A 27,731-nucleotide genomic window follows, 5' to 3' on the forward strand; every position below is an offset into this window, starting at 1 on the left:
TCACCACGTGCACTAAAATAAATAAATCTTTAAAAAAAAAATAAAAATCTGAAAACCTTATTTATACAAGATAAGTCAATTTTATGAAACACACACACTAAAGGATCAGAAGGAAATCCACAAGCATGTTATGAATAATTATCTCTGGGTGAGAGTATTATGGGTGATTATTAGTATCATCTTTATACTACTCTATATTCTTCCAAGTTTCTACAGTGAGCAGGTATTAATTTTACTACTTAAAAAATATGGAAAAGGGAACGATGGGATAAAAATGTAACTTACTAATAAAAAGTCAAATATCTACTCTAATCCTAGCTACTAAGCCAAAAAGTCTATAATTAGCTAAACTTGGAAAAATAATTTCAAATATTCAGTGAGGATCTTAAACAGAAAGCAAATTAAGAAGAGGAAAAGTAGGGGCGCCTGGGTGGCTCAGTCGTTAAGCATCTTACCTTCGGCTCATGTCATGATCCCAGGGTGCTGGGATCGAGTCCCGCATTGGGCTCCCTGCTCTGTGGGAAGCCTGCTTCTCCCTCTCTCACTCCCCCTGCTTGTGTTCCCTCTCTCTCGCTGTGTCTCTCTGTCAAATAAATAAATACAATCTCAAAAAAAAAAAAGAAGAGGAAAAGTGTACCACTGAGATCCAATCTTCATGCAATACAACAAACTGCCAATATATGAATTCAGTGGTATTTCCCCACTTTAATGCCTACATCTAATTAAGAATTATGGTTGATTTACCTCCTTTACGCAAAGTCTTTAAATGGTTATTTATTTGGTTTTCAGGAGGGGTCATCATGTAAAAATCAAAAATATAAAACTGCAGGGGGAAATTTTTTTTTTAAAGTCATTAATCAACAAAATAATTGAATTTGTTCACTAATAATAAGGCTGAGATGATTACTTTAAAGCAGAAGACACTTAAGCCTACAACCAAGGGTTAGTCTAATGATGATCTATTCTTCTAAATGATTAATGATAAGGATGTACCATGCTGCGTTGATTAACGTTAATGCAGTAGGGACAATGTTGCCCTAATATACTTGATCAATATAACTTCCCTGAATTAAAAACTTTCCTTCACCACTGGGCTGAGTTATAGTAATTCTGCATTTTAATAAATGAGCAAGTTCTAATGGACGGAGTTGAAAAGGTCAGCTATCAGTCCAAGCACAGAGAACTTCCACTAAGACACAATTCCTGAAGATTCTTCTAATTTAAATATTTCTTAATGTTTAAAAATATTGTATTTTGTCTTATGCAACTTGTGTTGCTTTAAGAGTATATCCAAATAAATTTGCAAACAAATTTCATATTTGAAATCATTTTGAAGAATATACTACCTAAATGATGTCTTCAGTAAAATCCTTTGAAAGTAAAGGATTTTATGAAGAACCAAAATATCTAATTTCCATCTTTAAAAAATTCAGATTTTTCACACACCACGTTTGCTTAGGGCAAGACACGCCCCCTTCTATGTAGGTTAGGGCATAACAATCTAAGATCGAGACCAGATCACTTGACTCTCTCTCATTTCACTCATATATACACTGGAGATATTCCATCTAATGTGTAAGGTTGTTAGGACAGGAAACTGGAATAACGTGAAACCACTGGATCCAGACCAATGGCTCTCAAACTTCAGAGGGCATCGAAATCACTACAGAGGGCCCATTTCCAGAGTTTCTGATTCAGCATGACTGGGGGCCAGGCTAGAGATCTGTTTCTAACAAGTTCACAGGTGATGCTGAGACTGCTGGTCTGGTAGCACACTTCAAGAACTACTGGTCTAGAGAGACCTGAGCACTAATCCACCAATCCTGGACACTTAGCTTCTCTAAACCTCAGTTTCTCTAACTCTAAAACTACCCTTATTGTTTAGGAGTTTAGGAACTATGGAAGGAATGTACGGTGCCTGTTAAACACTGTGCCTGGTTCATAACAGATATTTGCTAGTAGTAATGGTGGTGGTTGTTATCACCATCACTACTATACTAAATCTGAATTTTTTTTATTTTTTATTTTTTTTAAGATTTTATTTATTTATTTATTTGAGAGAGAGAATGAGACAGAGAGAGCACATGAGAGGGGGGAGGGTCAGAAGGAGAAGCAGACTCCGCTGAGCAGGGAGCCCAATGCGGGACTCGATCCTGGGACTCCAGGATCATGACCTGAGCCGAAGGCAGTCGCCTAACCAACTGAGCCACCCAGGCGTTCTGAATTTTTTTTTTTTTTTAAGATTTTATTTATTTGACAGAGAGAGAGATAGCAAGAGTAGGAACACAAGCAGGGAGAGTGGGAGAGGGAGAAGCAGGCTTCCTGTGGAGCATGGAGCCTGATGTGGGGCTCGATCCCAGGACCCTGGGATCATGCCCTGAGCCGAAGGCAGACGCTTAACAACTGAGCCACCCAGGCGCCCCTAAATTTTTTTTTTTTTAAGATTTTATTTATTTGACAGAGAGAGACACAGCGAGAGAGGGAACACAAGCAGTGGGAGTGGGAGAGGGTCTCAAGCAGGCTTCCCACGGAGGGTCTCAAGCAGGCTTCCCACGGAGCAGGGAGCCCGATGTGGGGCTGGGATCATGACCTGAGCCGAAGGCAGACGCTTAACGACTGAGCCATCCAGGAGCCCCTACACTATTTCTACTAAGTAATGGAACGTGTAGAACATTAATATCACAAAAAGTTTTAATTGCATTAAACTGCATTGTAATTTAAAGTTCCTTATGCTTTATATTAATTCCTTTTCTGATAAAATTATAAAACTTAATTATAAACTAGTTAACAAATCTCTACAATAACTTTTTTGTAGCAGTTAGGAGAACGGCCCTAGAGCTCAACTGTTTGTGTTCAAATACAAGGTCTGCCTTGCAAAACCTGTGTGTCTGTGGCCCCCAGGTTCCTTATCTGTAAAATAAAAATAGTAATAGCACCTACATCATAAGGTCACAAGAACAGAGTTAACATAAGTAAAACTCTGTATAGTGTTGGCACAAAATAAATATCCAATAAATGTAGCTATCATTATTATTATCCCAATACACTATCAGTAACACTGTAAATCCTTATACATATTAAGGCATTAAATAGACTTAATTCAAACGACTGGGTATTTTTCTAATTATTAGTGTGAACTATAAAATACCAGGTCTTCTATTATTAGGTTGAGCCATATGAACTGCTGACATGCAACTCTAAATACAGTACTTGCATAGGCTGAAACTAATAGCTTTCATCCCAATCTCTCTGATCATTCCTTTGAGCCTATTGATGGTTCCACTCTAATGTGCTCCCAGATTTGGTCCTCGGCTCTCTTCTCATTCAGATCTCCCAGAAAGTTCACACCCACTATTCTATGGTTTTAACCGGAGACTGAACATACAGAGAGGTTTTATCTAGCCCACAGATACGTTTCATTGGCCTACACAGTTTGTTGCTGTTATTGTTTAATTTGGACATTTAACACACACATACTCAAATTCCACCCACAAAAAAATCTGATTTTCTGGCTTCTCTTGAAAAACTGGACAATCTGGCGACACTGGACAGCATTACCAAAAGCCTACAACTGTCTGGAACTAAGTAGCAACTAACCCTTCAAACAGGGCATGAGCTTTCTAAATTGCTTAAGTCTTCATCTAGCTTTACTCCTCACTCATTTACTTATCTGCCTAGCTCTTAGGCATTCAATTTTTCAACTGCTAGTTTGATAGCCACAAATCTCCATCTTCAGCCCAAACTCAGATCCAACTGCCATCACCATCTATACCTATGATGTGTCCCACAGACATTAAGAGGTCCCGCACCACCTGTTTCCCTGGTTTCTCTACTTCAGATGTTGACAACATCCAAACAGTAAGCCATGCCAAGAACACTAATTTTATATGACTATCATTCTCTCACCTCCCATTTCCCAGCAGTCACCAGTTTCTACAGATTTACCTCCTAAAATCTCAAGTCTAGAACCATGAGAGACGATGGACTCTGAAAAACAAACTGAGGGTTCTAGAGGGGAGGGGGGTGGGAGGATGGGTTAGCCTGGTGATGGGTATTAGAGAGGGCACGTTCTGCATGGAGCACTGAGTGTTATGCACAAACAGTGAATCAGGGAACACTACATCAAAAACTAATGATGTAATGTATGGTGATTAACATAACAATAAAAAATTCTCCAAAAAAACCCCCTCAAGTCTATTTCCTCTTCTCCTTCTCCATTACTACTGTTTTAACCCATTTAGGGCCTTACCAACAATCAACTATTTATCTAAAGCCCATGTCTTTACTCTGTCTCTTCTCTGCTTAAAACTCTGCTTCGCGGGCGCCTGGGTGGCTCAGATGGTTAAGCGTCTGCCTTCAGCTCAGGTCATGATCCCAGGGTCCTGGGATCGAGTCCCGCATCGGGCTCCCTGCTAGGCGGGGAGCCTGCTTCTCCCTCTGCCTCTCTCTCTCTGTCTCTAATGAATAAATAAATAAAATCTTAAAAAAAAAAAAAAAAAAAAAAACTCTGCTTCGCTGGCTCTTCACTGACCTCAGGATAAAAATATAACCTCCCTATACATTAGATGTAGGCCTCTGCCTCATCTCCTCCTCATCGTTCTAACAGTACCAAACATTCGTAGTTCTCTGAACACACTGGCAGCAACATACTTCCATACTTTTGCACATGCTACAATATCTCTCAGCCTAACAAACTTCTCCAACCTTCAGAACTCTGCCACAGAGAGGAGATAAGGAGCAAGAGGAGGGAGGCAGAGCCTGGTGATTGGAACCTTTAATTTTTACATTATATACTGCTGCACATCTTGAAATTTTTCGAGTTACTGTGATTTTTAATTTTGATTATTATAAAAATAATTACTTGGTAACAAAAAACCCTACTCTTCTGTGAAACACTGAGTGACTGTCTTTTTTGCCTCTTCATTATTTCAGTGTCTTCTACGTATTTCTACTATGACAGTACATTTCACATTACATTCCAGTTACTTCTTTCTTTACAAGCTCCTTGACATCATGGCCCAAGTCTTATTTACCAGTATACTCTCAGTTCTGAGAATGGGGAGTTACACGTACTATATACACAATTATGTTTGAACTAAACAGCCAGTCTGTTGAGCTTTCCATTCAATGTCTAGTAGAGAATCTATATGCAAACAACTTTAGCTGACTGATAAGAAAGGGGATCATTTTTTGTCCTTGTTCAAAAGAAAAAGAGGCAGTTTATAAAGATAAATTGGCAACTATTTTTAATCCCTGAAAAAGGATAGAGTGAAGTTGTAGTTTTCAAACCTTTTTAAAGCTCTAACATGCTAGGACTATAATTTCAATTATCTAAAGAAAAAAAACTACAGAGAATATTTCTTTTTCAAATCTGAAGTTAATTAAAATTGACTTTGTTTTGGGGCACCTGGGTGGCTCAGTTGGTTGAGCATCTGCCTTCAGCTCGGGTCATGATCCCAGAGTCCTGGAATCGAAACCCACATCAGGCTCCTTGCTTACGGGGGCGTCTGCTTCTCCCTCTGTCTTTGCCCGCCATTCCTCCTGCTTGTGCTTGCTCGCTCTCTCTCTCTCTCTCTCTTGCTCGCTAGCTCTCCCTCTGTGTCAAGTAAATAAATAAAATCTTTTTAAAAAATTGACTTTGTTTTGATAATTTTATGGCATGTCTTTAAAATTGGAGATATTCTGAAATATCAAGTTACCAGAATTAATCATTGCAATGACAAGTAATCTATTGTTTCGGGGAAGTTTTTTTTTTTTTTCCTGGTACCAATCCTCTTTATTGTAAACAAATGATGTTTCAGGATACAGGACATGGAGGATAACTAGAGACTTAAACCATAGTGGAAATGAAGGTGATAGGTAACAAACTACCTACATATATTTTCATACACTTGACCTTCTTTCTTATTGCTATGGATGAACCATCTGTGCTCTTAGCGAAAGGCAAAGCCTCCTCACCTGTGTATTAGGTGCCATCCTCTCTTGCCGTCTCAAGAACACTCCACCCAGCAATTCTCCCCCTTCTCTGTTGCATCAATTTTCCCCTTTTTACTGAATCACTGCCAATACCACAGGAACATACTATTATTTCCCTTATCACACAAAAAAATTTGTTCTCATTCCCCTCTCCAGCTACTACTGTTATTTCTTACCTTCCCTTCACAGCAAAGCTTGAAAGCACTGTATATTTCTATCTTAAAATTGTTCTTCTCGGGGCACCTGGGTGGCTCAGCCAGTTGGGCATCGACTCTTGATTTTGGCTATTATGATCTCACGGTCATGATCTAACGGTCGTGGGATCAAGCCCCTCTCCTCCCACCCCCAAGTCGGGCTCTGTGCTCAGCACGGAGTCTGCTTCAGATTCTCTCTCTCCCTCCCTCTCTCCCTCCAGCTTGTACGCACTCTCTCTCTCAAATAAATAAATAAAATCTTTTTAAAAAAATTGTTTTTCTCAAGGTTATCAGTGGACTCCTACCTGTTAAATCCTCTGATCCCTTCTCATCCGTCAACTTAACTGATTTACCAGGGGCATCTGACACAGCTGCTGATGCCTCTCCCCTTCTAGAAATACTCTCTCTTGGCTTGCAGGCTACTGCATTCACCTAGTTTTCCTCCTCCTTTTTCATTGCTTCTTTTCAATCTTTTCTGTTAGTTCTACCTCAGCTCCGTTCCCTTTAAATAGCTGCTGGAGTGCTTCAGGGCTCATTACCTGGACCCCTCTTGTTTCTCTGCACTTACTCCTAAATTCTTGTGGCTCTACATACTATCTATATGCCAATGACTCCCAAATTTATTTTAGCATGAACTTTTCTCCTAAATTCCACACTTCAAACTGCCTACTTGACATCTCTGTCTGGATGTTTGATAGGCATCTAGAATTGTTTATAAGCATGTGCAAGGCTAAGCTCCTGATGCCCACATCCCCTTCCCCAAACTAGTTCCTCCAGCAGTCTTCCCCATCCCAGTTAATGGCAACTCCATTCTTGTGGCAAGCCAAAAATCTTGGTGTCAACCTAGACTCCTTTCTTTCATATGGCATAGTTTAACCTTTGAAATACAGTATCATATGACACACTACTACACTTAACAACATAAAAAGGAAAAAACTACCAATACATGTAACAACATGGATGAATATTAAAAATATTATCCTGAGCTAAAATAAAGCCAGACAAAAGAGGATACATAATGTATGACTCCATTTACGTGAAACTCTCCAGAAGAAAAATCTATAGTGATAGAAAGTCAATCAGTGGTTGCTTGGGGCCAGCGGCTGGGAGTAGAGACTGAAAGAAGAAAGGAATCTTTTGGGTGATAGAAGTGTTCAATACCTTGATTGTGGTAGCAGTTATGACTAAATAAACTTGTCAATACTCATTGAACTTTACAATGTGTACATTTTATTGTATATTAATTATACCTCAATAAAGTTGATTAAACATACACATGTAATTTAACCATTTCTCACTGCCTCCCTATCCCCACTGCTACCCTGTGGGAGCCACCATCACCTCTCTTCTGAATTACAATAGCCTAACTAGTTTCCCTGCTTCTGTCCCTGCCTCCTGCATTTTATTCTCAACAGAGTGGCCAGAGTGATACTGTTAAAAAATCACATCATGTCACTCCTCTGCTCAAAACCCTCTAATGGCTTCTCTTTTCCATAATAAAATTCAACATTCTTTCTATGGCAGTCAAGGTCACATGATCAACTTCTCTGTTACCTCGTATACCTCATTTCCCACTACCCTTCCCCATGATTATTTGCATTCCAACTAGAACTGGCCTCCCTGCTGTTCTTCAAATATGGCAGGCACACTCTTTTGCACTTACTGTTCCCTCTGCCTACTAATGATGTACCACCATCCCCAACAAAGCCTTAAAACTTGTTCCCTCACTTCCTTCAGGTCTTTCACCAAAGGGCATCATCCCAATGAGTCTTTCCCTGGCCACTCTCAAATTTCAACATCTCCCTCCACCTATACACAACCTCACTTCTATTTCATTTTCTCCTTTCCTACTTTACTTTTTTCTCCCCAGGATTTAGCACTCTCTTATTTATATTTTACTAGCATATACATACACACACACACACACTAAGTATAAGTAACTTTTTATTTTATTGGCTTTCTCCTCTACCAGAATGGATGGCCCAAGAGGGCAAAGAATTTTATCTGTTTTGTTCACTACTGTATCCCCAGAACTTAAAATAATGTCTAAAATGGATGTTGAATAAATGAATGTATCTCAACAAATTCTAGCTTTCCCTTTAATAGTTGATAGTAAGTAGAATTAGCTTTAGAGATATGTCAATTGATACTTTTTTTGCTTTAAAAAAATTCTGATAAATTAAATAAAAACTTCAACACATTTAAGCATATGCTAATATATATCAGCCAAACTTGTTCTCAATTCTAATCAAGAAGTAAGATCTATCAGACACTGAGAGCTTTTTATCAAATTTTCAGAGATTTCCTTATGAGTAAGGGCCTATGTGAAATAACTCTCATTATTGCCAAGAATATATAGAATATAGAGTGTCCTGGTGAGTTCTTTACAAAAACCAGATAATGTCATGTTGCCTGAAGCTCCCCTTACTATAACAGTAGAAAATAATCAATCTGACAGTCTTAGAACTAAGAAATCATTTTAGGGCGCCTGGGTGGCTCAGTCGGTTAAGCGACTGCCTTCGGCTCAGGTCATGGTCCTGGAGTCCCTGGATTGAGTCCCGCATCAGGCTCCCTGCTCGGCAGGGAGTCTGCTTCTCCCTCTGACCCTTCCCCCTCTCATGTGCTCTCTCTCTCATTCTCTCTCTCTCAAATAAATAAATAAAATTTAAAAAAAAGAAGAAATCATTTTAAAAATACATTTAAGTCTTAGTAACACTTGTCATTTAAATCATTAAAGGAATTAAAGGAATTGCTTGTTTTACAAGGAAGCCACATAAATATGAGACTATTTAACATAAATAATCTAAAAGTCAATCAGAAGGTACAGGTGCCCTTGCTCTAGAGGTCTGAGTCTCCTCTCTTTTAAACAGGCAAATAATACAGCTTCTGGAAGTCCAAAGGAGTTATCTCCTTAATAACTGCAGAGGAGAGAATTCCATACTGCAGCCTTCACCTGCATCCAGCAGCTATTACTTGAAACACATTAAAGTATTCATCTTTAATCAAGTAAAGAGTTTCAGTGCGGGGGTGTTATCTGCTTTAGTTTATAAGCAGCATTATATATTCAACCTAAAAATAAAGGCCCTGTGCTTTCATAATATTTAAAATGTTTTATAAAGTTAAATGCGGTGGAAAATTTCAGGAAAGCATCATTAATTAAGCAGCTCTGAATAAAGAGTATGACCAAACACCATAAATATTTTAAGGATGCTTTTTCCTAAAAGCATTAGAGATATCACAATTGAGTTATACTGGTTTGTCTCTATCGTATTTAAGCTGCATCTTTCATTTCTATGTGTCAATTTCTTAAACAAGACAATGAAGAAAAATAACTTCAGTATACTATCCTAGCAATGGAAGGACAATAGCTGTCGCAACATCTCATATAACATACCTGGTCACTGTTAGACTTCATAATCAAAACATTTTTAAGCTATCAACTTATTTAATATTTATTTACCCTGGTATACCTAGCATCTATCACAGTGCATTGTCACTTGTAGTTCAGAGAAACTACTAACATCTCCAAAGCTTCTCATTTCTAAGTTTCTTGGACTGCTTTAAATGTAAAATAGAGGTTACTCTGGATAGGCAAAATAACAAAAACATTATAAACACTCCTAGTAGATGAGAGGTACATTAGGATGGTATCATTAAAATCGCTTTTATTTGCTGGTTTAGAGTTTTCAAAGCAAGATGAAATGAGAATGATCATACAGTATCTTACCCTTTCTACCGGTGAACCGTAACATGCAATGTCGAAACATAGCAGTGGCAGATGGCATTGGTGTTATTAACTATAAAAAGGATAACAGCAGAGAAATGACGGCTGGCAGACAAGACACAGAAATGCAGATGAAATGAATGCAAACTTGCAGTTCTTGAAGCAAAGCAAAACCTTTAAGCCAAAGGTTGCCACTAGCTTCAATTTAATTTACATTTTGAGTTTTACACCGACAAACACTGCAACCTTCACAGTCTTTAGACTCTTCATGCAGAGGCAGAACCATACTCCTCGATAAAGAAGATCAGCAACCTTCTGTAAGCACAAGCCAGCAGCAGCAGCAGCCCATCACTCTCTCCCTTCACTGATTTTTATCCCTTATATTTTTAATCTCCAATTGCAGCCAGATCCACAGTCGCCTCAAACAGATCTGTATCCACTGCAGATACAAATCCCTGTCTAACCTGCAGTACCACTTCATCCAGAACGTTCCTGTGCACTCATTCATGCAGAATCAGTTGCAAAACCATTCAAGGCATCCAGCAAACACCCAAAAGAGGAGAAAAGAAGCAGTTGGGACTGTGAAGAGAAAGAATCTCTTCTTTTAGCTCACCCTGGAAATGGAAGGTTTTCTGATCAACAGTTATTGTGAAGGTGCTGTCGTCCTCATCGTCTATACCAATCACAGCTCCCTGTGAAACAAAGAGCAAAATCCCAATAAGGCAAACAATGACATCAGCAATATTCACTACTGCTACAGCCCTGGAATGCTCAATGCACCGGGGACACTGGCAGTAGGCTCGACACAGAAAAGGGGATGGCAGGGCACTGTAGTACTCTGCATGGCTACCTTTTATTCTTGCATAAGGGGCATGGTTGCCGTGAGAGGGGGAGGGGACAAACACAGAAGCTGAGTCTAGAAGCTATGTTCAAGAGTCAGCCACTGGGTTTTTCTGAGCTTTGGACTACTCTCTAAAATGGGGAGCCAGAAACCTCCACCACACCCGGTTGTTGTGAGGCCAAAGAATGCAGGTCCTCTTCATCAGACTGCTTCTGTGTTACACTTGTTAGTGCAGAAATGTCAGGTGACACTTGCTTCAAAACACGGTCCCAATCACTTCTTCCAAGTGTGCTCCCATAACCACTCGCACATGGCTCTGCAACTGCACTTTCCACTTTTTGCTGTGATTATCTGTTTATATGTCTGCCTCCTCCCCTGAACTGCCATGAGATCTTGGAAGTCAAAGACAATATTATTTATTGATACATGACCTTCAAGTACACACCCAATATGTGTTTTTTAAGTAAAAGCACGAACAACCCCCCAAAAGATGGAGGAGGGGATTGCATTTATAAGTTGTTTGTTTCAAGAAGGTGGATAGGGTGGGTTTTAAACTTTTAATTTTTTATATTGAACTACAAGCAGCCCATTAAGACAACAGGAATTAAGAGACAGGAATTTATGCAAAATAAGGAGTGCATTGGTTAGTGTCCTTAAGAAATAAGCACCTAAAGTATTTCAGAGAAAAAAGCTAGAGAACATGAGACAGGTAAAATGCCCCAGGATGGTGACAAAAGCAACAGCATGCCAGGACCTTGAAAATGGGGGCTGAAAAGAATCAAGGGGTTAAAATACCTAATCCCATGAATAAGGCTACTCCTATCCTAAGAGAAGTGGGTCACAGAGCCAAACATTTATTAATCTCTTCTTCTGAGAAGAAGAAGGCTGTCTGGATAAACCCCAACTCTATCCAAATCCCATCAACTTGAATTATCTTAGTTATTCCTCAGTTTCAGTTTGGGTTGGGATTTTTATCCTTATTTTCACTTAAGTGTCTCCTGAGAGTAAAATGATTTACCCAAGGTCACACGATTAATATCAGAACCAGAACCACTGGCACGGTACCTACTTATTCCATGACAGCAAACATAAACACATCTCAGTGGGTAAGCATGTATGGGAGCAGATCATTCTGGTTAACTTAATTTTGTGGTTACTCAGTTAACTTCTAACTTATGATGTATCAAATATTTCCTAAGTTACAACTGAATACAAAAATATGTGCTTGATACAGCTCTAGAATATGTAACAATAGTCCCTGCCCTCAAGGCACTAATATTGCAGAGGAGGAGATAAAACATGCAAAGAGGTGAGCGTAATACAAGGTAGAAAGTGATCTCTACATGGACGAACTTTGAAAACATTATGCTAAGTGAAAGAAGCTAGTCACAAAGGACCATATAATTCCATTTATATAAAATGTCCAATAGGCAAATTCACAGAGACTAACAGTACATTAATGGTTGCCTAGGGTTGGGGGGAGGGGAAGAGGTGGGGTAACAAAGGGAGCAACTGCTAATGGGTATGGGTTTATGAAAACATTCTAAAATTGATTGTGGGAATGGTTGCACAACTCTGTGAATATACTAAAAGCACTGAATTGTATACTTTAAATGGGTGAATTGCATTGTATGTGAATTATATCTCAATAAAGCTGTTATAAATCACCCCACTACCAAATGTTTGCTCTTTCTTTTGGGTCTCTTAGTGTGAATTTACCAGTTACTTCGTCAACTCAGATGGAAACCTCTAGGTTCTACACCTGTTCTCCTTCATTCCATCACCACAAGTTGTGTTCATTCCACCTCTGAACTATCAAATATTATTATTCCATCCCATGAACTGCCAATGCCCTAATTCAGCCTCTCATCACTACATGCTTAATAGGCAATCTGTCTCCTTTCAGTCTGGCTACCTTTTACTCCAGTCTTTGCTATTGCCAGAGTAGTATTTCTGAAGCACAGACTCTTACAGGAGACAAAGATATTTAAAACCTTCCTTGGACTAATAGATAAAGTCAACATTTCTTTATAATGCCATTCAAGACTATTCAAAATCTGGCCCAACCAACCTTTTCACAGTCATCAAATGGTCCCTTCCTCCTTAACACAGAGGCCCTGTATGTACTCATCCCCAACATTTCTTCCACACCCCAAGGGGAAAAACCAAACACACCAAGTAATTGCACTTTTTTAATGTCCTTCCTCAAGCTCAATTCCCAACCATTTGTTAAACAAAAGCAAAACCCCATATCTCCCCCTAGCTACCACCTCCTTTCTCACTGCTTTCACAGAGGAGCTTTTTGGAAATTGTCCACGCCTTAACTTTTCATCCACTCCTGCAATCTAGCTTCTTTCCCACCACTATACCAAACTACACTCTCACAGATCTCCAATGACTGCTTTAGTAGTCTCCAGTTTGTTTTTTTCTTTAAGATTTTATTTATTTATTTGACAGAGAGATAGCGAAAGCAGGAACACAAGCAGGAGGAGTGGGAGATGGAGAAGCAGGCTTCCTATGGAGCAGGGAGCCCAATGTAGGGTTCGATCCCAGGACCCTGGGATCAGGACCTGAGCCGAAGGCAGACGCTTAACGACTGAGCCATCCAGACAAAACTAGTAGTCTCCAGTTTTGTCATATACCACCAGTCTAAAGCACTGTTGCTGCTACTGACCATTTGTTTCTTGAAACTCTCCTTCAATGGCCCTTAATTACCTAAGCTGTGCTTCAGAAATATTTCTACCTAAGTACCTGTGACAACCTATACGGGAGAAAGCATTCTTTTCTTGCCCATTACACTTTACCCTTCCTCTGTACAAATGCTTCTTTGAAAACTCTGGAAGCTAGCTAACAACCTCCTAGTCCCATCAGGTCTTGCTATTACCCTGAAAGTTCACCCACATCTATAACCACTCTTGCTTCCTTTTCACTTGTCATATGGAAAAGATCTCCATACCCTATCACCTTTCCTTAGGTCTCTCACTCTACTAATTGTCAACTTCTTTGACTACTGGCTCTTTCCCAACAGCATTTACAGATGTTCAAATTCTTTACCCTGTTTAACCAACAACAATCATTTTCAATTACACATCTTCATCTGGCAATTAGCCCACCTCTCTCATTCCCTTCCAGTCAAGATTATCTAGATTTGCCCAAGCCTCCTGCCTAAAATTTTTTTAACCTCCCGTTCCTTGTAGGGTATGTGACCATATCAATGGCTCTTCTTCACCTTCAAATAAGGTGACCATATGACCTGATTTACCTGGAACAGTTCAATTATTCCTGTTGTCCTGGCATAATAATTAACAGAATGTCCTGCTTAGGGGTTACAGTCACTCTACCACAGCCTAGCCTACAATGTCCTCAGTGATTTGCTCCATGCCTACCTCTCATCTCTTATCAAATTCTACAGTTGGACAGCTTGAGGTTTACCAGTTGCCCCAGGTTCTCTCCCACCAAACATCCATCCTCTCCCTTTATCTGAGTTTATACTACTTATGTTCTTACATTTGGTAAAGTAAAACTCCTTTTACTAATCCACATATAGAATAATATTCTATTGTTAAGCAAAGTTCTTTACTATGCTAGTCCATCAGAATGCCAAAGTTTTTATTTCAATCCCGCTTTTAAGACCCACTATACCAACATAATAAACATATATATTTTTCAGTGACTTTTCATGATTTTTCTTCTGAAGACATGAGAGGATCAACCTTTCAGGTTATCAGTACTTGGGCTAACCAAGGTACATGCTGCTTCAGGGTCACACTATCCAAGTTCCAGATAGAAGGTAACTGGAGCTGGAGTCTAGTGCAACCAGATGAATTTCCTGACTTTCCTTCTTCTCCTGTCCTCTGTACACACACATATTTCAGACATGAGTCATAGTTCTGGTACCAAAGAAAGTTTTGTTCTCATGGCTTAGGGGAAAAAAAAAAACCCCACAAAACAGAGTTCTGGCTATTTTAGGGCCAACCTCCCTTTGCAAGAAGAGAAACTGGGTTGGTAAACTGGCTCCAAAGATAATAAAAAAGAAATGATGACTCCTCTGGGACACAGATTTGCTCACACAACTCCTAAAAGGAATGTAGACAGTGCTAAGAATACACAGCTTAGCTACTCCCACAGTAACTTCACAACCACATACTTTCTCTCCCTGCTGAAATGTTAGAAATCTCTTACATTCATATAACACATTTAAATCTGACATTGGAGATTTAGGGAGAACGGGTATTTCTCTTAGAAAACGGAGGCTCAGGGGCGCCTGGGTGGTTCAGTCGGTTAAGCGGCTGCCTTCACCTCAGGTCATGCCGAGTCCCGTGTCGGGCTCTTTGCTCAGTGGGGAGCCTGCTTCTCCCTCTGCCTGGTGCTATGCCTACTTGTGCTCTTTCTCTCTCTGTCAAATAAAAATAATTAAAATCTTAAAAAAAAAAAGAAAGAAAGAAAGAAAACAAAACAAAACTAAGGCTCAGAGAGGTTTAAAAAAAAAAAAAATGTTGGGCACCTGGGTGGCTCAGTCGTTAAGCGTCTGCCTTCGGCTCAGGTCATGATCCCAGGGTCCTGGGATCGAGTCCCACATCGGGCTCCCTGCTCGGCGGGAAGCCTGCTTCTCCCTCTCCCACACCCCCTGCTTGTGTTCCTGCTCTCGCTCTCCAAATAAATAAATAAAATCTTTAAAAAAAAAAAAAAATGCCCAGGGTCCTGCAACCCAAAAGGCAGGAGAATTGAGTTCTTGCAATTCCTGATCCAAAGCCCTCTCTTAACAGGGCATTGTTATAATAAGCAATATGCACTAATTACTTCAACACATTTATTAAATACCTATTCTGGGCCAGGAACATTAATAGCCAGGGAATATAAATAGGAATAAAATATATCTCTGCCCTGGAAGAACACATCATCTAGAGGGAAAAAAGAGGAGTCAACAAAACAGAAGGAAGCAGGAAAGCTTGAGGTTTAGCCTGCTCACCAAAGATGCTGCTGAATGGAGGACCTACTTTAACATCATTCATTGATTCAGCAAGTACTTATTAAAATCTCTAGCATTGTTCTAGGTAACAGTAATAGAACAGCAAACAATTTGCTTTGCTTTTTTTGCTAATATTATTTTGAGATTTGTTCATGTTGAATAAATAAGAAAATACATATATATTTTATACATATACATTTATACATACATATGTATATATTTTTCCATGCTGAGAATTATGTGTATATATTCACACACACAATCCATTTTGAGAATATATATATACATTTTACCTGCTATGTAGTATTCCATTATATAAGTATACCACAATGTATCAGTTCTCCCATGTAGAACATTTAGGTTATTTTTAATTTTTCCTATTCCAATAATTCAGCAATAACTATCACTTTATGTCTCCTGGTAATACTTCTATAAAAAAATGTCAAGCATATGCTCTGAAATGGAATACAGTTCCATTTTTATGTGGAGCAGGCATACCTTCAACTTTACTAAATACTCCAAAATGGCTCTCCTAAGTGGTTATACTGATTTATGTCCCAACACTGTATTGATTCAGTAGAGTTCCTATACCCCCAATCACTAGCCAACGCTAGGTATAATCAGACTTTATAAATCCTTGGCAATGTGACAAAAATACTACATTGCTGGAGTTTTAATGTGCACTTTCTGGTATCACTGAGAATAAGAACCTGGTCATATTTATTGCCATTCTTATTTACTCTTACATGAATTGAGTGTACATATCCTTTGTACATTTTCTTCTGGGGCATTCTTTTGTATTTTGGGGCATTCTTTTTGTCCTTTGATTTGTATGTGTTCTTTGGGTTTTCTTTTTGTCTTTTTTATTCATTTGTAGGATTTCTTTATATATTCTGTTATTAATCCTTTGCCAGCTTTATGCATTGTAAATACCTTCTCTCCTGTCCATAGGCTGTCTTTCTCTTTAATTGTGGTGTCTTTTGGTTGATGGTGGTGGTCAAAGGTTTTAAAACCTGAATGTTGTCAAATCTATGAATCTCTTCTATCATGGTTTGTGCTTTAAAACATCCTATTCTGGGGCGTCTGGGTGGCTCAGTCATTAAGCATCTGCCTTCGGCTCAGGTCCTGATCCCAAGGTCCTGGGATCGAGCCCCACGTTGGGCTCCCTGCTCAGTGGGAAGTCTGCTTCTCCCTCTCTCACTCCCCCTGCTTGTGTTCCCTCTCTCGCTAGGTCTCTGTCAAATAAAAAAATAAAATCTTAAAAAAAAAAAAATCCTATTCTGGGGCGCCTGGGTGGCACAGTTGGTTAAGTGTCTGCCTTCAGCTCAGGTCATGATCCCAGGGTCCTGGGAATGAGTCCTGCCAGAAGGGAGCCTGCTTCTCCCTCTCCCCGCTGCTCATGCTCTCTCTTGCTATCTCTGTCGCTATCTCTGTCTCTCTCAAATAAATGAAATCTTTTATTTTTTGTTAAAGATTTTATTTATTTATTTGAGAGAGAGAAAGAAAGAAAGAGAGAGAGAGAGCACAAGTCGGGTGGGGGGCAGAGGGAGAAGCAGGCTCTCTGCTGAGTGGGGAGCCTGATGTGGGGCTCAATCCTGGGACTCTGGGATCATGACCTGAGTTGAAGGCAGATGCTTGACTGACTGACTCACCCAGGCACCGTAAATAAAATCTTTTAAAAAAATAAAACATCCTATTCTGTCTTGACATCATAAAGACATTCTTCTATACATTCTTATTAAGTATGAATTTTCATTTTGTACCTTTAATAACTCTAGAATTTATTTTTGTGTATAGCATGAGGTAGGAAGTAAATTTTATTTTTTCCATATGATCCAGCTTCATTTACTGGGTGACAATGCCTGATTTGCAATGCTGTCATATTCTAAACTTCCATAGATGCGTGGTTCTATTTCTCTTCTGTGCCACTGATCAATTTCTCTCCCCTTATACTAACACCGTATCATTTAAATTACCATAGTTTCATAAAAAGCCTTAACATCTGTAATGGCAAGTCCCCCAACTCCTTACTCTTCAAATTTTTCTTGCCTCTTTACCATTTTAAATGACTTTTAGAATCACCTTGTCAAGTTTTTTGATAAGCCTAATTGTGGCTTTGACTGAATCACATGTGTTTATAGATTTAAGGGAAATAAGCATATATATGATGGAGTCTAAAAGTGGGAACAGGGGTGCCTGGGTGGCTCAGTCAGTTAAATGTCTGCCTTCAGCTCAGTGATCCCAGGATCCTGGGATCGAGCCCCGCATCGGGCTCCCTGCTCAGTGGGAAGCCTGCTTCTCCCTCTCCCACTCCCCCTGCTTAAGTTCCCTCTCTCGCTGTATCTCTGTCACATAAAATCTTAAAAAAAAAAAAAATGGGAACAGTATAGAGCTTTTTCAATGCTCAGATCTTCCTTTAGTCTTTCAATGATGTCTTATAGTTTTCCTCCATCAAAGGAGTGCATTTATCTTGTAAAACATATTCCTAATAACTTACAGTTCTTGCTATTATACTTTTTAATAAATTTTTCCTAATTGTCTGTGGGTCATATAAGGAACACTATATGTTTTCTGCGTATTTATTTCGTATCCAAAAATTTTGCTGAAGGTTAGTCATTTGAATAGTTTTTCTGTAGATTCTTGTGAATTTTTTTCTAAAGATTTATTTATTTATTTGAGAGAGAAAGCATGCGTGAGAGGATGAGCAGGAGGAAGGGCAGAAAGAGAGGGAGAGAATCCTCAAGCAAACTCCCTATTGAGCCCTACTGGTCGATCCGAAGACCCAGAGATCATGACCTGAGCCGAAGAGTTGGACACTCAGCTTACTGAGCCACCCAGGTGCCCTGTGATTTTTTTTTTTTTATGTAGACATCATACCTGCAAATACCAATAATGTTTATTCTTCCCTTCCAGTCCTTTTTCTTTGAATTCTTTTGTTTCTTATTCTTGTGGTACACGTTTGCCAGGACCTATAGTACAGTTACAGAAACATCATTTGCAAATACTAATTTTGATTCTTCCTTCCAAGACTTCATTTTCCCTATCTTTTGTCTTACAGCATTCACTAGGACCTCCAGAGTACAATATTTAAAGACGCAGCAAAAACAGCCACCTCTGTTTACTGTGGATTTTAAAGAGAATGCTTCTATTTTTTCACTATTAAATACACTGGTAGCATTGTAGCAAATACCCCTTATCAGGTTAAGACTATTCTATTCCTAGTTTGCTTGATCTTAAAGGCATGTTTCATTTTAGTCACTGCTTCTTCTGCATTTATTCAAATGGTCATGTAGTTTTTCTTCTTTTGATCTATTAATATGGTAAATAACTTTAACTTTAAAATTAGCGTCCTAGTATTCCCAGAATAAATTCCATTTGGTCATAATACCTTTTGTTTATACATTACTGGGTATGGTTTGCTGTATTTTGTTTAGGATTTTGACATCTATATATATTTTTTAAGATTTTATTTGAGAGAGCGAGCAAGCAGGACAGGGCACAAGTGGGGAGGTGGGGGCAGAGGGAGAGGGAGAAGCAGACTCCCCTGCTGAGCAGGGAGCCCAATGCGGGGCTCAATCCCAGGACCCTGGGATCATGACCTGAGCCGAAGGCAGACACCCAACCGACTAAGCCACCCAGGCACCCCTTGACATCTACATTTAATAAAGGACTCTGGTCTAAAAATTTCCTTTATTTTCTTGTTACTTTATTATTACCTTTTTCTAATATTTTAAATTTATTTTATATTAACTTAAGATCATAAATCATAGACTGCCTTAGATGCAGTTTTAAGATGTGGTCCCTTATTATTCAGGTTTAAATATTTCATAATTTCCATTATGATTTCTACATTCACCAATGAATTATTTAGAAGTACGTGTATAAGGCAGCGAGTGGCTACTGTTTTGTTAAGGGATTTCTCATTTATTCCACTGTTGTTAAATAATGTTATCTATGTGATACTGGGTTTTTATTCTCTTTTTCTGTAAAAATTTAAATTTTCTTCTTCTTAAAGTCTATTAGGTCTCATATTAATACCGTTTCCAAGCTTTCTTTTGGCTAACATTTCATCACCTTCTTATTTTTAATTTATAATTATATTATACACATTCAGAAAATAAAACAAAATGATATCTATGTACCAATCACAGAGATTAAGCAGAAGTTTACATCTTGCCCAAAGGAGGTATTTTCAGTGTTAAATTCATAGAGAAGAGATGATGCTTACAAAAAAGCTATTGAATTTACAAAAAAGGCAGATATCAATAGAGTGATTTTTCATAATGAAATGACAAAACAATAGAAGTTCTTAGAAGATGCAGATCTAAGGGGATAAAAGTGAAGACATTCTTTTTTCTTTAAGATTTAATTTTTTTTTTTTTAAAGATTTTATTTGACAGAGAGAGACACAGTGAGAGAGGGAACGCAAACAGGGGGAGTGGGAGAGGGAGAAGCAGGCTTCCCACGGAGCAGGGAGCCCGATGCAGGGCTCCATCCCAGGACCCTGGGATCATGACCTGAGCCGAAGGCAGATGCTTAACAACTGAGCCACCCAGGCGCCCCTTTAAGATTTAATTTAAAGTAATCTCTATATCCAGCATGGGGCTCAAACTCAAAAGCCCTCTAACAACTGAGCCAGCCAGGTACCCCCAAAAGTGAAGACATTCTTGAACTTACACATTAACCTAAAAATAATACCTTTTTGCATCCATTCTAAGATGACAATGATTGTAACATGAATCCCAAAGCCTGAGATGTTAACATTTGAAAAAATAATGTACAGTCAAGGAAATAAGGCACTATCAGAAAAAGTCAGTGCTAAAACTATTAATAATCCACGATGATACACTGCTGATCTCTCTTGTGATGGACTAAAAGAGAACAGATGACATATCCCTTAGGGAATCAGTCAACTCTGATGAACAGCACAACTGGTAGACAGAGTACTCATTTCACTGGGCTGGGTAAAAATTGTTACTTGAAGTCACATATAGATTAACAGTTTTCAAAAACTCACGATACATTTAACATAAAAACTTTGTTGAGTGGGCGCCTGGGTGGCTCAGTTGGTTAAGCGACTGCCTTCGGCTCAGGTCATGATCCTGGAGTCCCTGGATCGAGTCCCGCATCGGGCTCCCTGCTCGGCAGGGAGTCTCTTCTCCCTCTGACCCTCCCCCCTCTCATGTGCTCTCTCTCATTCTCTCTGTCTCAAATAAATAAATAAAATCTTTAAAAACAAAACAAAACAAAAACAACTTTGTTGAGTATAATTCACCTTACTTTGGTGATTCAATTCCTAAGGCCCTGTAGAATTATTCTGAATCTGAGATTCATTTTATCAATCACAACAGTAACTACCATTCATTAAGAACCTAAGTCCCGTGGCGCCTGGATGGCTCAGTCGTTAAATGTCTGCCTTTGGCTTGGGTCGTGATCCCAGAGTCCTGGGATTGAGCCCTGCGTCGGGCTCCCTGCTCGGCGGGAAGCCTGCTTCTCCCTCTCCCACTCCCCCTGCTTGTGTTCCCTCTCTCACTGTGTCTCTCTGTCAAATAAATAAAATCTTTAAAAAAAAAAAAAAGAACCTAAGTCCCAAACACTGTGTTGGAATACTTTTTATTATATCAATTAATTTGATATTCATAATTCTATGAGTAAATAATATGATGCCCGTTCCAGAAAATAGGACTCAGAGCTAAACAGATGAGTTGCCTGAAGACACAAAGCTAGTAAGTGGCAGAATCTAGACTTGAATTCCATTTCATATATGGCTTGTTCTTTGTCTATATTACACATTGTTACTTCTCCCTTTTGCAGATTTTTCCTAGAAATGTCAATATTTTGCTTTTAGCTAGTATGGGGGGGCAGAGGGGTGGACTCAGACCCAAGTCTCAACCATTTTACTTTTCCATCAAGGCGAGGGCACCACCTAGCGGCATACACTTTACCACCAATATAGTCAAAGACCATAAAAATATGGGAAGGAAATGGTTTTCACTGTTCTGCTTTCCTCCACTGGTTTGACCCTACCTTGTAACAAGGTGGAGTGTCTGCCATTAGCTCTTATAAATCAAAAATAATAGAGAAGTCTGGTAACACTAAAGACTGAAGAAGAGTTTTGGAACGAGACAGACATAAATTCAATCCCAGATTCAATATTTACTTTGTGACCTTGGTAAATTACTAAAAGTAGCTTGAGTCTTTCTCCTCCTAACACCATTTACCTGACAGGATTATCATGGAAATAATGTGAAAATCATCCAGCACAGTGCTTGATCCAAAGAGCTTCCTCAATAACTACTGGTTCCTTTCCCTATTTTCCTTTTATGTAGCTTAAAACCACATATGTGTTCTGCTTTGTTTTTGTTTGTTTTGTTTTGTTTTTTAAGATTTTATTTATTTATTTGAGAGAGAGAGACACAGCAAGAGAGGGAACACAAGCAGGGGGAGGAAGAATGGGAGAAGCAGACTTCCCGCTGAGTAGGGAGGCCGATGCGGGGCTCGATCCCAGGACCCTGGGATCATGACCTGAGCCTAAGGCAGACGCTTAACCACTGAGCCACACAGGCACCCCTGTTTTTGTTTGTTTTTAATTTTAAGTAGGCTCCACACCCAGTGTGGGGCTTGAACTCACAACCCTGAGATCAAGAGTTGCATGTTCTACCAACTGAACCAGCCAGGTGCCCCTTGCTTTTTCTAGAAATCATACCATACCACTGGCTCATACTGTGTTTAAGATAACTTCCATATTCTTTTGTATGTAAACTATAATAAAGGCAAATTCCACAACATATATTATTTTTATAAATATACAAAATCAACAATAAGCGTTTTTTTATATCTACTTAACTACGTACCTGGCACTGTGACAGTGGATGGGAACTCACTATCTGAGTGGGGGGGGAAATATAACATGTAATACCATGCAGTAAGTGCTTTCATGGACATAAGTGGCAAATGTTATGAAACGACAGAGGAGGACAAAGTCTGTTAGAAGGATGTGGATCAGAAATGCTACACAGAAGAAGGAACATTTGAAAAGTCTCTAGAAGATGAGCTCACCAGTTAAGGGCGCAGAATTTCTAAAAATATAAAATATATCAGGATATCAGAAGCAATGAGGAATGAAGAAACACAGTGAGGGAACACAAAGAAGTATAGTGTGGTTGGAATACAGTCTGCGATGGATGAAGAAGTGGGGAGAGATTTGTGGCACAAGTCAATGATAGCTCATTAAGCTCACCTGGAATCTAGATGACAAATGCATTATCTATCACCATCATCATCATCCACAGCAGTTATCATTTATTAGATATGTACTGTGTGCCAAACCCTGTACATACATAATTGCTAAGCCTCACAACAACCCTGCAAGTTACAGGTTATCTTCACAGAGGTTAAGAAATTTGCCCAATGGCACAGAATCAGTAAGGGGTAGAGCTGAGTAAGATTCAACCCCAGGTCTCTGATTCTTTTCTACTACACTGGTGGTTCCAAACTTGACTGCACAACAAAAATCACAAAACAAAATGTTTTTAAAAATAGGTTCCAGACCCTAATCTAAAACAATGTATCTAGAGAGTAGGACCTTGGAACCTAATTACAAACAAATTCTCCAACTGACACATAAATAGGAAACCAAATGGCAGTCCAACTTTTTGAAAATACCACAAAGACTCTTAAAACAGACACACATAGACACACAATCCTCACAAAATTTTGCAAGGGTATTATAATCCCCACTTTAAAGAGAAAACTCAAACTCAGGAAGCTTACAGATAACTTCCCTCTTCCAGTCAACAAGGGCAAAAATAAGATTCAAACACAGGTATGTCTGGGTCTTCTCTGTCATGCTGTATGGTAAACAGAATTCTAAAAAAAAAGACCCTAAACGACCCTTGCCCCTATATAATTTCTTCCCCTTTCAGTGTGGGTGGAAACCTATGAATATGATGAGATATCTCTGAAGTGATTATATTACAGAATGTGTTATCACTGGAGTGATTATGGCAAAAGGGAGATTATCTGGTGGGTGTAACCTAATCCCAGGAGGCCTTTTAAAAGCAGTGTTTTCTGCAGCTGGTAGCAGAATGGGAAGTTAGAGAAATTCAAAACACTGGAAGGATTCAATGCATCTGCCCTGCTGCCTTGAAGAGGAGAGGCGTTACATGACGAAGAATATGTGCAGCTTTTAGAAGCTGAGAGAAGAACCCAGCTGACAGCTAGCAAGAAAACAAAAACCTCAGTCCTACAGTCACAAGGAAATGAATTCTGCCAATAACTTAAATGACCTTGGAACAGATTCTCCCTTAGATTCTTCATCAGAGTCTCCAGATAAGAGCCCAGCCAAGTCAATACCTTGATTTCAGCCTTGTGAGACCTTAAGCAGAGAATGCTTTTGAAATATCTGGTCTAAAGAACTGTGAGATAATGAACAGGTAAAGGGTCCTGGGACTGAGCCCCGCATCAGGGTCCCTGCTCAGTAGGGAGCCTGCTTCTCCCTCTCCTCCCCACTCGGGCTCTCTCTCTCTATCTCTGTCACCATCTCTATCTCTCTCTCTGTCATATAAATAAATAAAATCTTAAAAAAAAAAAAAAAAGAAAGAAAGAAAAGAAAGGAAAAAATAGTGCTTTAAATGTAACAATGAAACAGTGGCCCAAACCTAGATTGAATTCAACTGAAGAGCTGTCTCAATACACTCTGCCAAAGTCTCACTATTTAGCTATCTCAAGCCAAGAAAGCAGTTAATACCAGACTGAGTGGTGACTAAGATCAGTAACAAATGCTTAGAAAAGCAATAAAACCAAGACGACAAAAGAGAAACCAATGGAAGGAAAAAAAAAAAAAAAGTAAACAAAGTTGAATTTTTAAAAATCTATATGCTATCACATATACATCATCTGCTCAAAATAAGCCTGTCTCATTTCGATCCTTCAAATTCACCAGACTAAAAGTCAAGGAGGCTTACCTGCTTATATTAAAGCATCAGCCTTACAGGCAGACATCTAATTTAACACACACATCTAAGAGCCTCCTGGAACACTCGCCAAGGATAGAAACTGGTGGATGCCATTTTCACACTCTCCCTTTGCTACGCTCCAGAGCACTAATATCTCTTGGAAGGAAGCTTTTACAAGTGTCTGCTGCCCCAATTTTGGGGGCTACTGCCTAGGAGATGCCTCTTGATCTGGAGGCCAGGGGAGCTTTCATTCCTGGTCCCATGGGACTGTAATCATCAGTGTCACCCAGAAAGGAGATTATATTCGTCTGGTGCCCTGATTTTTGCAACTGCTACCAGGGGACCCCTCTATATCACCTGGCTTTGGTGACCAGTGGGGCTTACTTACACTTGTGGGTCCCACGGTCTGTAACCAACAGAGAAAAAAATTCTTCTTTTTTTAAAGATTTCATTTATTTATTTTAGAGAGTGAGTGGTTTTCACACCTAGAGCTCCAAATTTTCTGGCTACTGCCCAGAGGATGTCTTTACTCACCCGGCTCTGGTGGCCAGGGTGGGCTGCATTGCTGGGTTCCACAAGACTGTGGTAGGCTATGACTACACAAACAGCAGACTGATTCACATTCCCCAATCTTTCTGTGAAGAGGGCCCCTTAGCTTGTCTGGTTAGCTTTGGCTTGAGGGGCAGGCTTCACATCTGGCACATATTTAGTGACCTATGGAGTTGCTCTAAGGGAACACAGGCTGTGGACACCATCTTGGCCCTCTTCCTTGCTCCAGCTTCTGGTATCACCCAAAAAAGAGCTCTTACACACATCTGCAGCCCCAATTTCTGCGTGACTGCCATCCAGGGGACACTTCCAGATGGCCTGGCTCTGATGGCCAGTGGGGCTGACATTTGCAGTCCCACAAGACTGCATATAATTGCATACATTTAAAAGCTGATGCCCCAGGGTCTGGCTTCCAGTTAGTTTGAATCTAGGTACTGAGATCCTCCCGTTTGGGACACTGACAGGTCTTGGCACATCCTCAACTACAGAAAAAAAAAAAAACCCTGGATACAGAGACAAGTAATTTACCTGATTAAGAGTTCAAATCAATGGTCATAAAGATGCTCACCAAACTGGGAAGAAGGTTAGGTAAACACAGTGAGAACTTAAAGAAATAGAAAATATAAAAAAGTACCAAATAGAAGTCACAGAACTGAAGAATACAATAACTGAACTGAAAAATACGCTAAAGGGGTTCAACAGCAGACTAGATGAAGCAGAAGAAAAGATTAGTCAACTCAAAGACAAGGCAGTGGAACTCATCCAATCAGAACAGCAAAAGGAAAAAAAGAATGAAGAAAGTGAGGACAGCTTAAGGGACTTATGAGACAACATCAAAAAACTAACATTCACATCATGGGGCTCCCAGAAGAAAAGAGAGAAAGGGGCAGTAATCTTATTTGAAGAAATAATGGGTGAAAATTTCCCTTACCCAGGGAAGGAAACACACATCCATGTCCAGAAAGTACAGAGAATCCTAAGTAAGAGGAACCCAAAGAGATCCACACCAAAACACATTATAATTAAAATGTCAGAAGTTAGGGGAACCTGGATGGCTCAGCCAGTTAAGCATCTACCTTCAGCTCATGATCTCAGGGTCCTGGGATCAAGCTGCGCGTCCAGCTCCCTGGTCAGCAGAGAGCCTGCTTCTCCCTTTCCCTCTGCCCCTCCCCCCTGCTCATGCATGCTCTCTCTCTCTCTAATAAATAAAATATTTTTAAAAGAGGGGGGATAGGGGCTGTTTGCCAGGAGGAGAGACCACGTGATTAGAGAGCTGGAACTTTTAGTCCTCCCCACCTCCAACCACAGGTGAGGAAAGAGAGGTTGGAGGCTGAATCAGCTAATGGCCAAAGACTTAGTCAATCTTGACTATGCACTGAAGCTTCCATATAAAACCCAAAAGGACTGGGTTCAGAGAGGTTCCAGGTTAATGAATACATGGAGATGGTGGGGGAAGGGGAGAGTGGCATGCATAGAGAGGGCATGGAAGTTCCATACCCTTTCCCCCAATCTTGTTTTATAGCTCTTCATCTGGCTGTTGATTCACATCCTTTATCATATCCTTTAGTAAATTGGTAAACATGCTTCCCTGAGTTCTGTGAGTTGCTCTAGCAAATCAACCAAACTTAAAGAGGAGGCTGTTAGAACCTCCAATTTGTAGCTGGTCAGTCAGAACACAGGTAATGGCCTGGGGCTTACAACTGGTGTCTGAAGTAAGGGGTGGAGAGCAGGCTTGTAGAACTGAACCCTTAACCTGTGGTGATTTTTCAAACACATCAATCAATTAAATGGAATAGAGAGCCCAGAAATAAACCCACACATACATGGTCAGTTAATTTACGACAAAGAAGCCAAGAACATACAATGAAAAAAGAACAATCTCTTCAACAAATGGTGCTGGGAAAACTGGACAACCAAATGCAAAAGAATGAAAGTAGACCATTATCTTACACCATACCCAAAAATTAACTCAAAATGGATTAAAGACGGGGCTCCTGGGTGGCTCAGTTGTTAAGCGTCTGCCTTCGACTGAGGTCTTGGTCCCAGGGTCCTGGGATCGAGGCCTGCATCAGGCTCCCTGCTCCGCGAGAAGGCTGCTTCTCCCTCTCCCACTCCCTCTGCTTGTGTTCCCTCTCTGGCTGTGTCTCTCTCTGTCAAATAAATAAATAAAATCTTTAAAAAAAAAATGGATTAAAGACTTGAACACAAGACCTGAAACCATAAAACTCAGAGAAAACATAAGCGGTAAGTTCCTTTACCTTATTCTGACTCCAAAAGCAAAGGCAACAAAAGCAAAAATAAACAAGTGGGATAACAGCAAACTAAAATCTTCTGCATAGCAAAGGAAATCATCAACAAAATGAGAAGGCAACTTATTGAACAGAGGAAAGTATCTACAAATCACATATCCAATAAGGTTAATATCCAAAATATATAAAGAACTCACACACTCAATAGCAAAAAACCCAAACAACCCAATTTAAAAATGGGCAGAAGATCAGATAGACATTTTTCAAACGGA

General features: G+C 39.6%; 1 protein-coding gene across 7 annotated transcripts in view; it reads right to left on the reverse strand.

Moving 5' to 3' along the window:
* OSBPL9 (oxysterol binding protein like 9) overlaps positions 1-27,731 on the reverse strand; it is a 186,685-nt gene that overhangs the window by 121,512 nt on the left and 37,442 nt on the right. For all 7 annotated transcript variants that reach the window (XM_035018578.1, XM_035018577.1, XM_035018576.1 and 4 more), the window contains one exon: positions 10,508-10,586. In XM_035018578.1, the coding sequence (XP_034874469.1) occupies positions 10,508-10,586 (79 nt within the window). The remainder of the gene's footprint in view (positions 1-10,507; positions 10,587-27,731) is intronic.

Source organism: Mirounga leonina, unplaced genomic scaffold, assembly GCF_011800145.1.
Source record: "Mirounga leonina isolate KUSES-001 unplaced genomic scaffold, KU_Mleo_1.0 Mir_173, whole genome shotgun sequence".
In the NCBI taxonomy this organism is placed as follows: Eukaryota; Metazoa; Chordata; class Mammalia; order Carnivora; family Phocidae; genus Mirounga; species Mirounga leonina.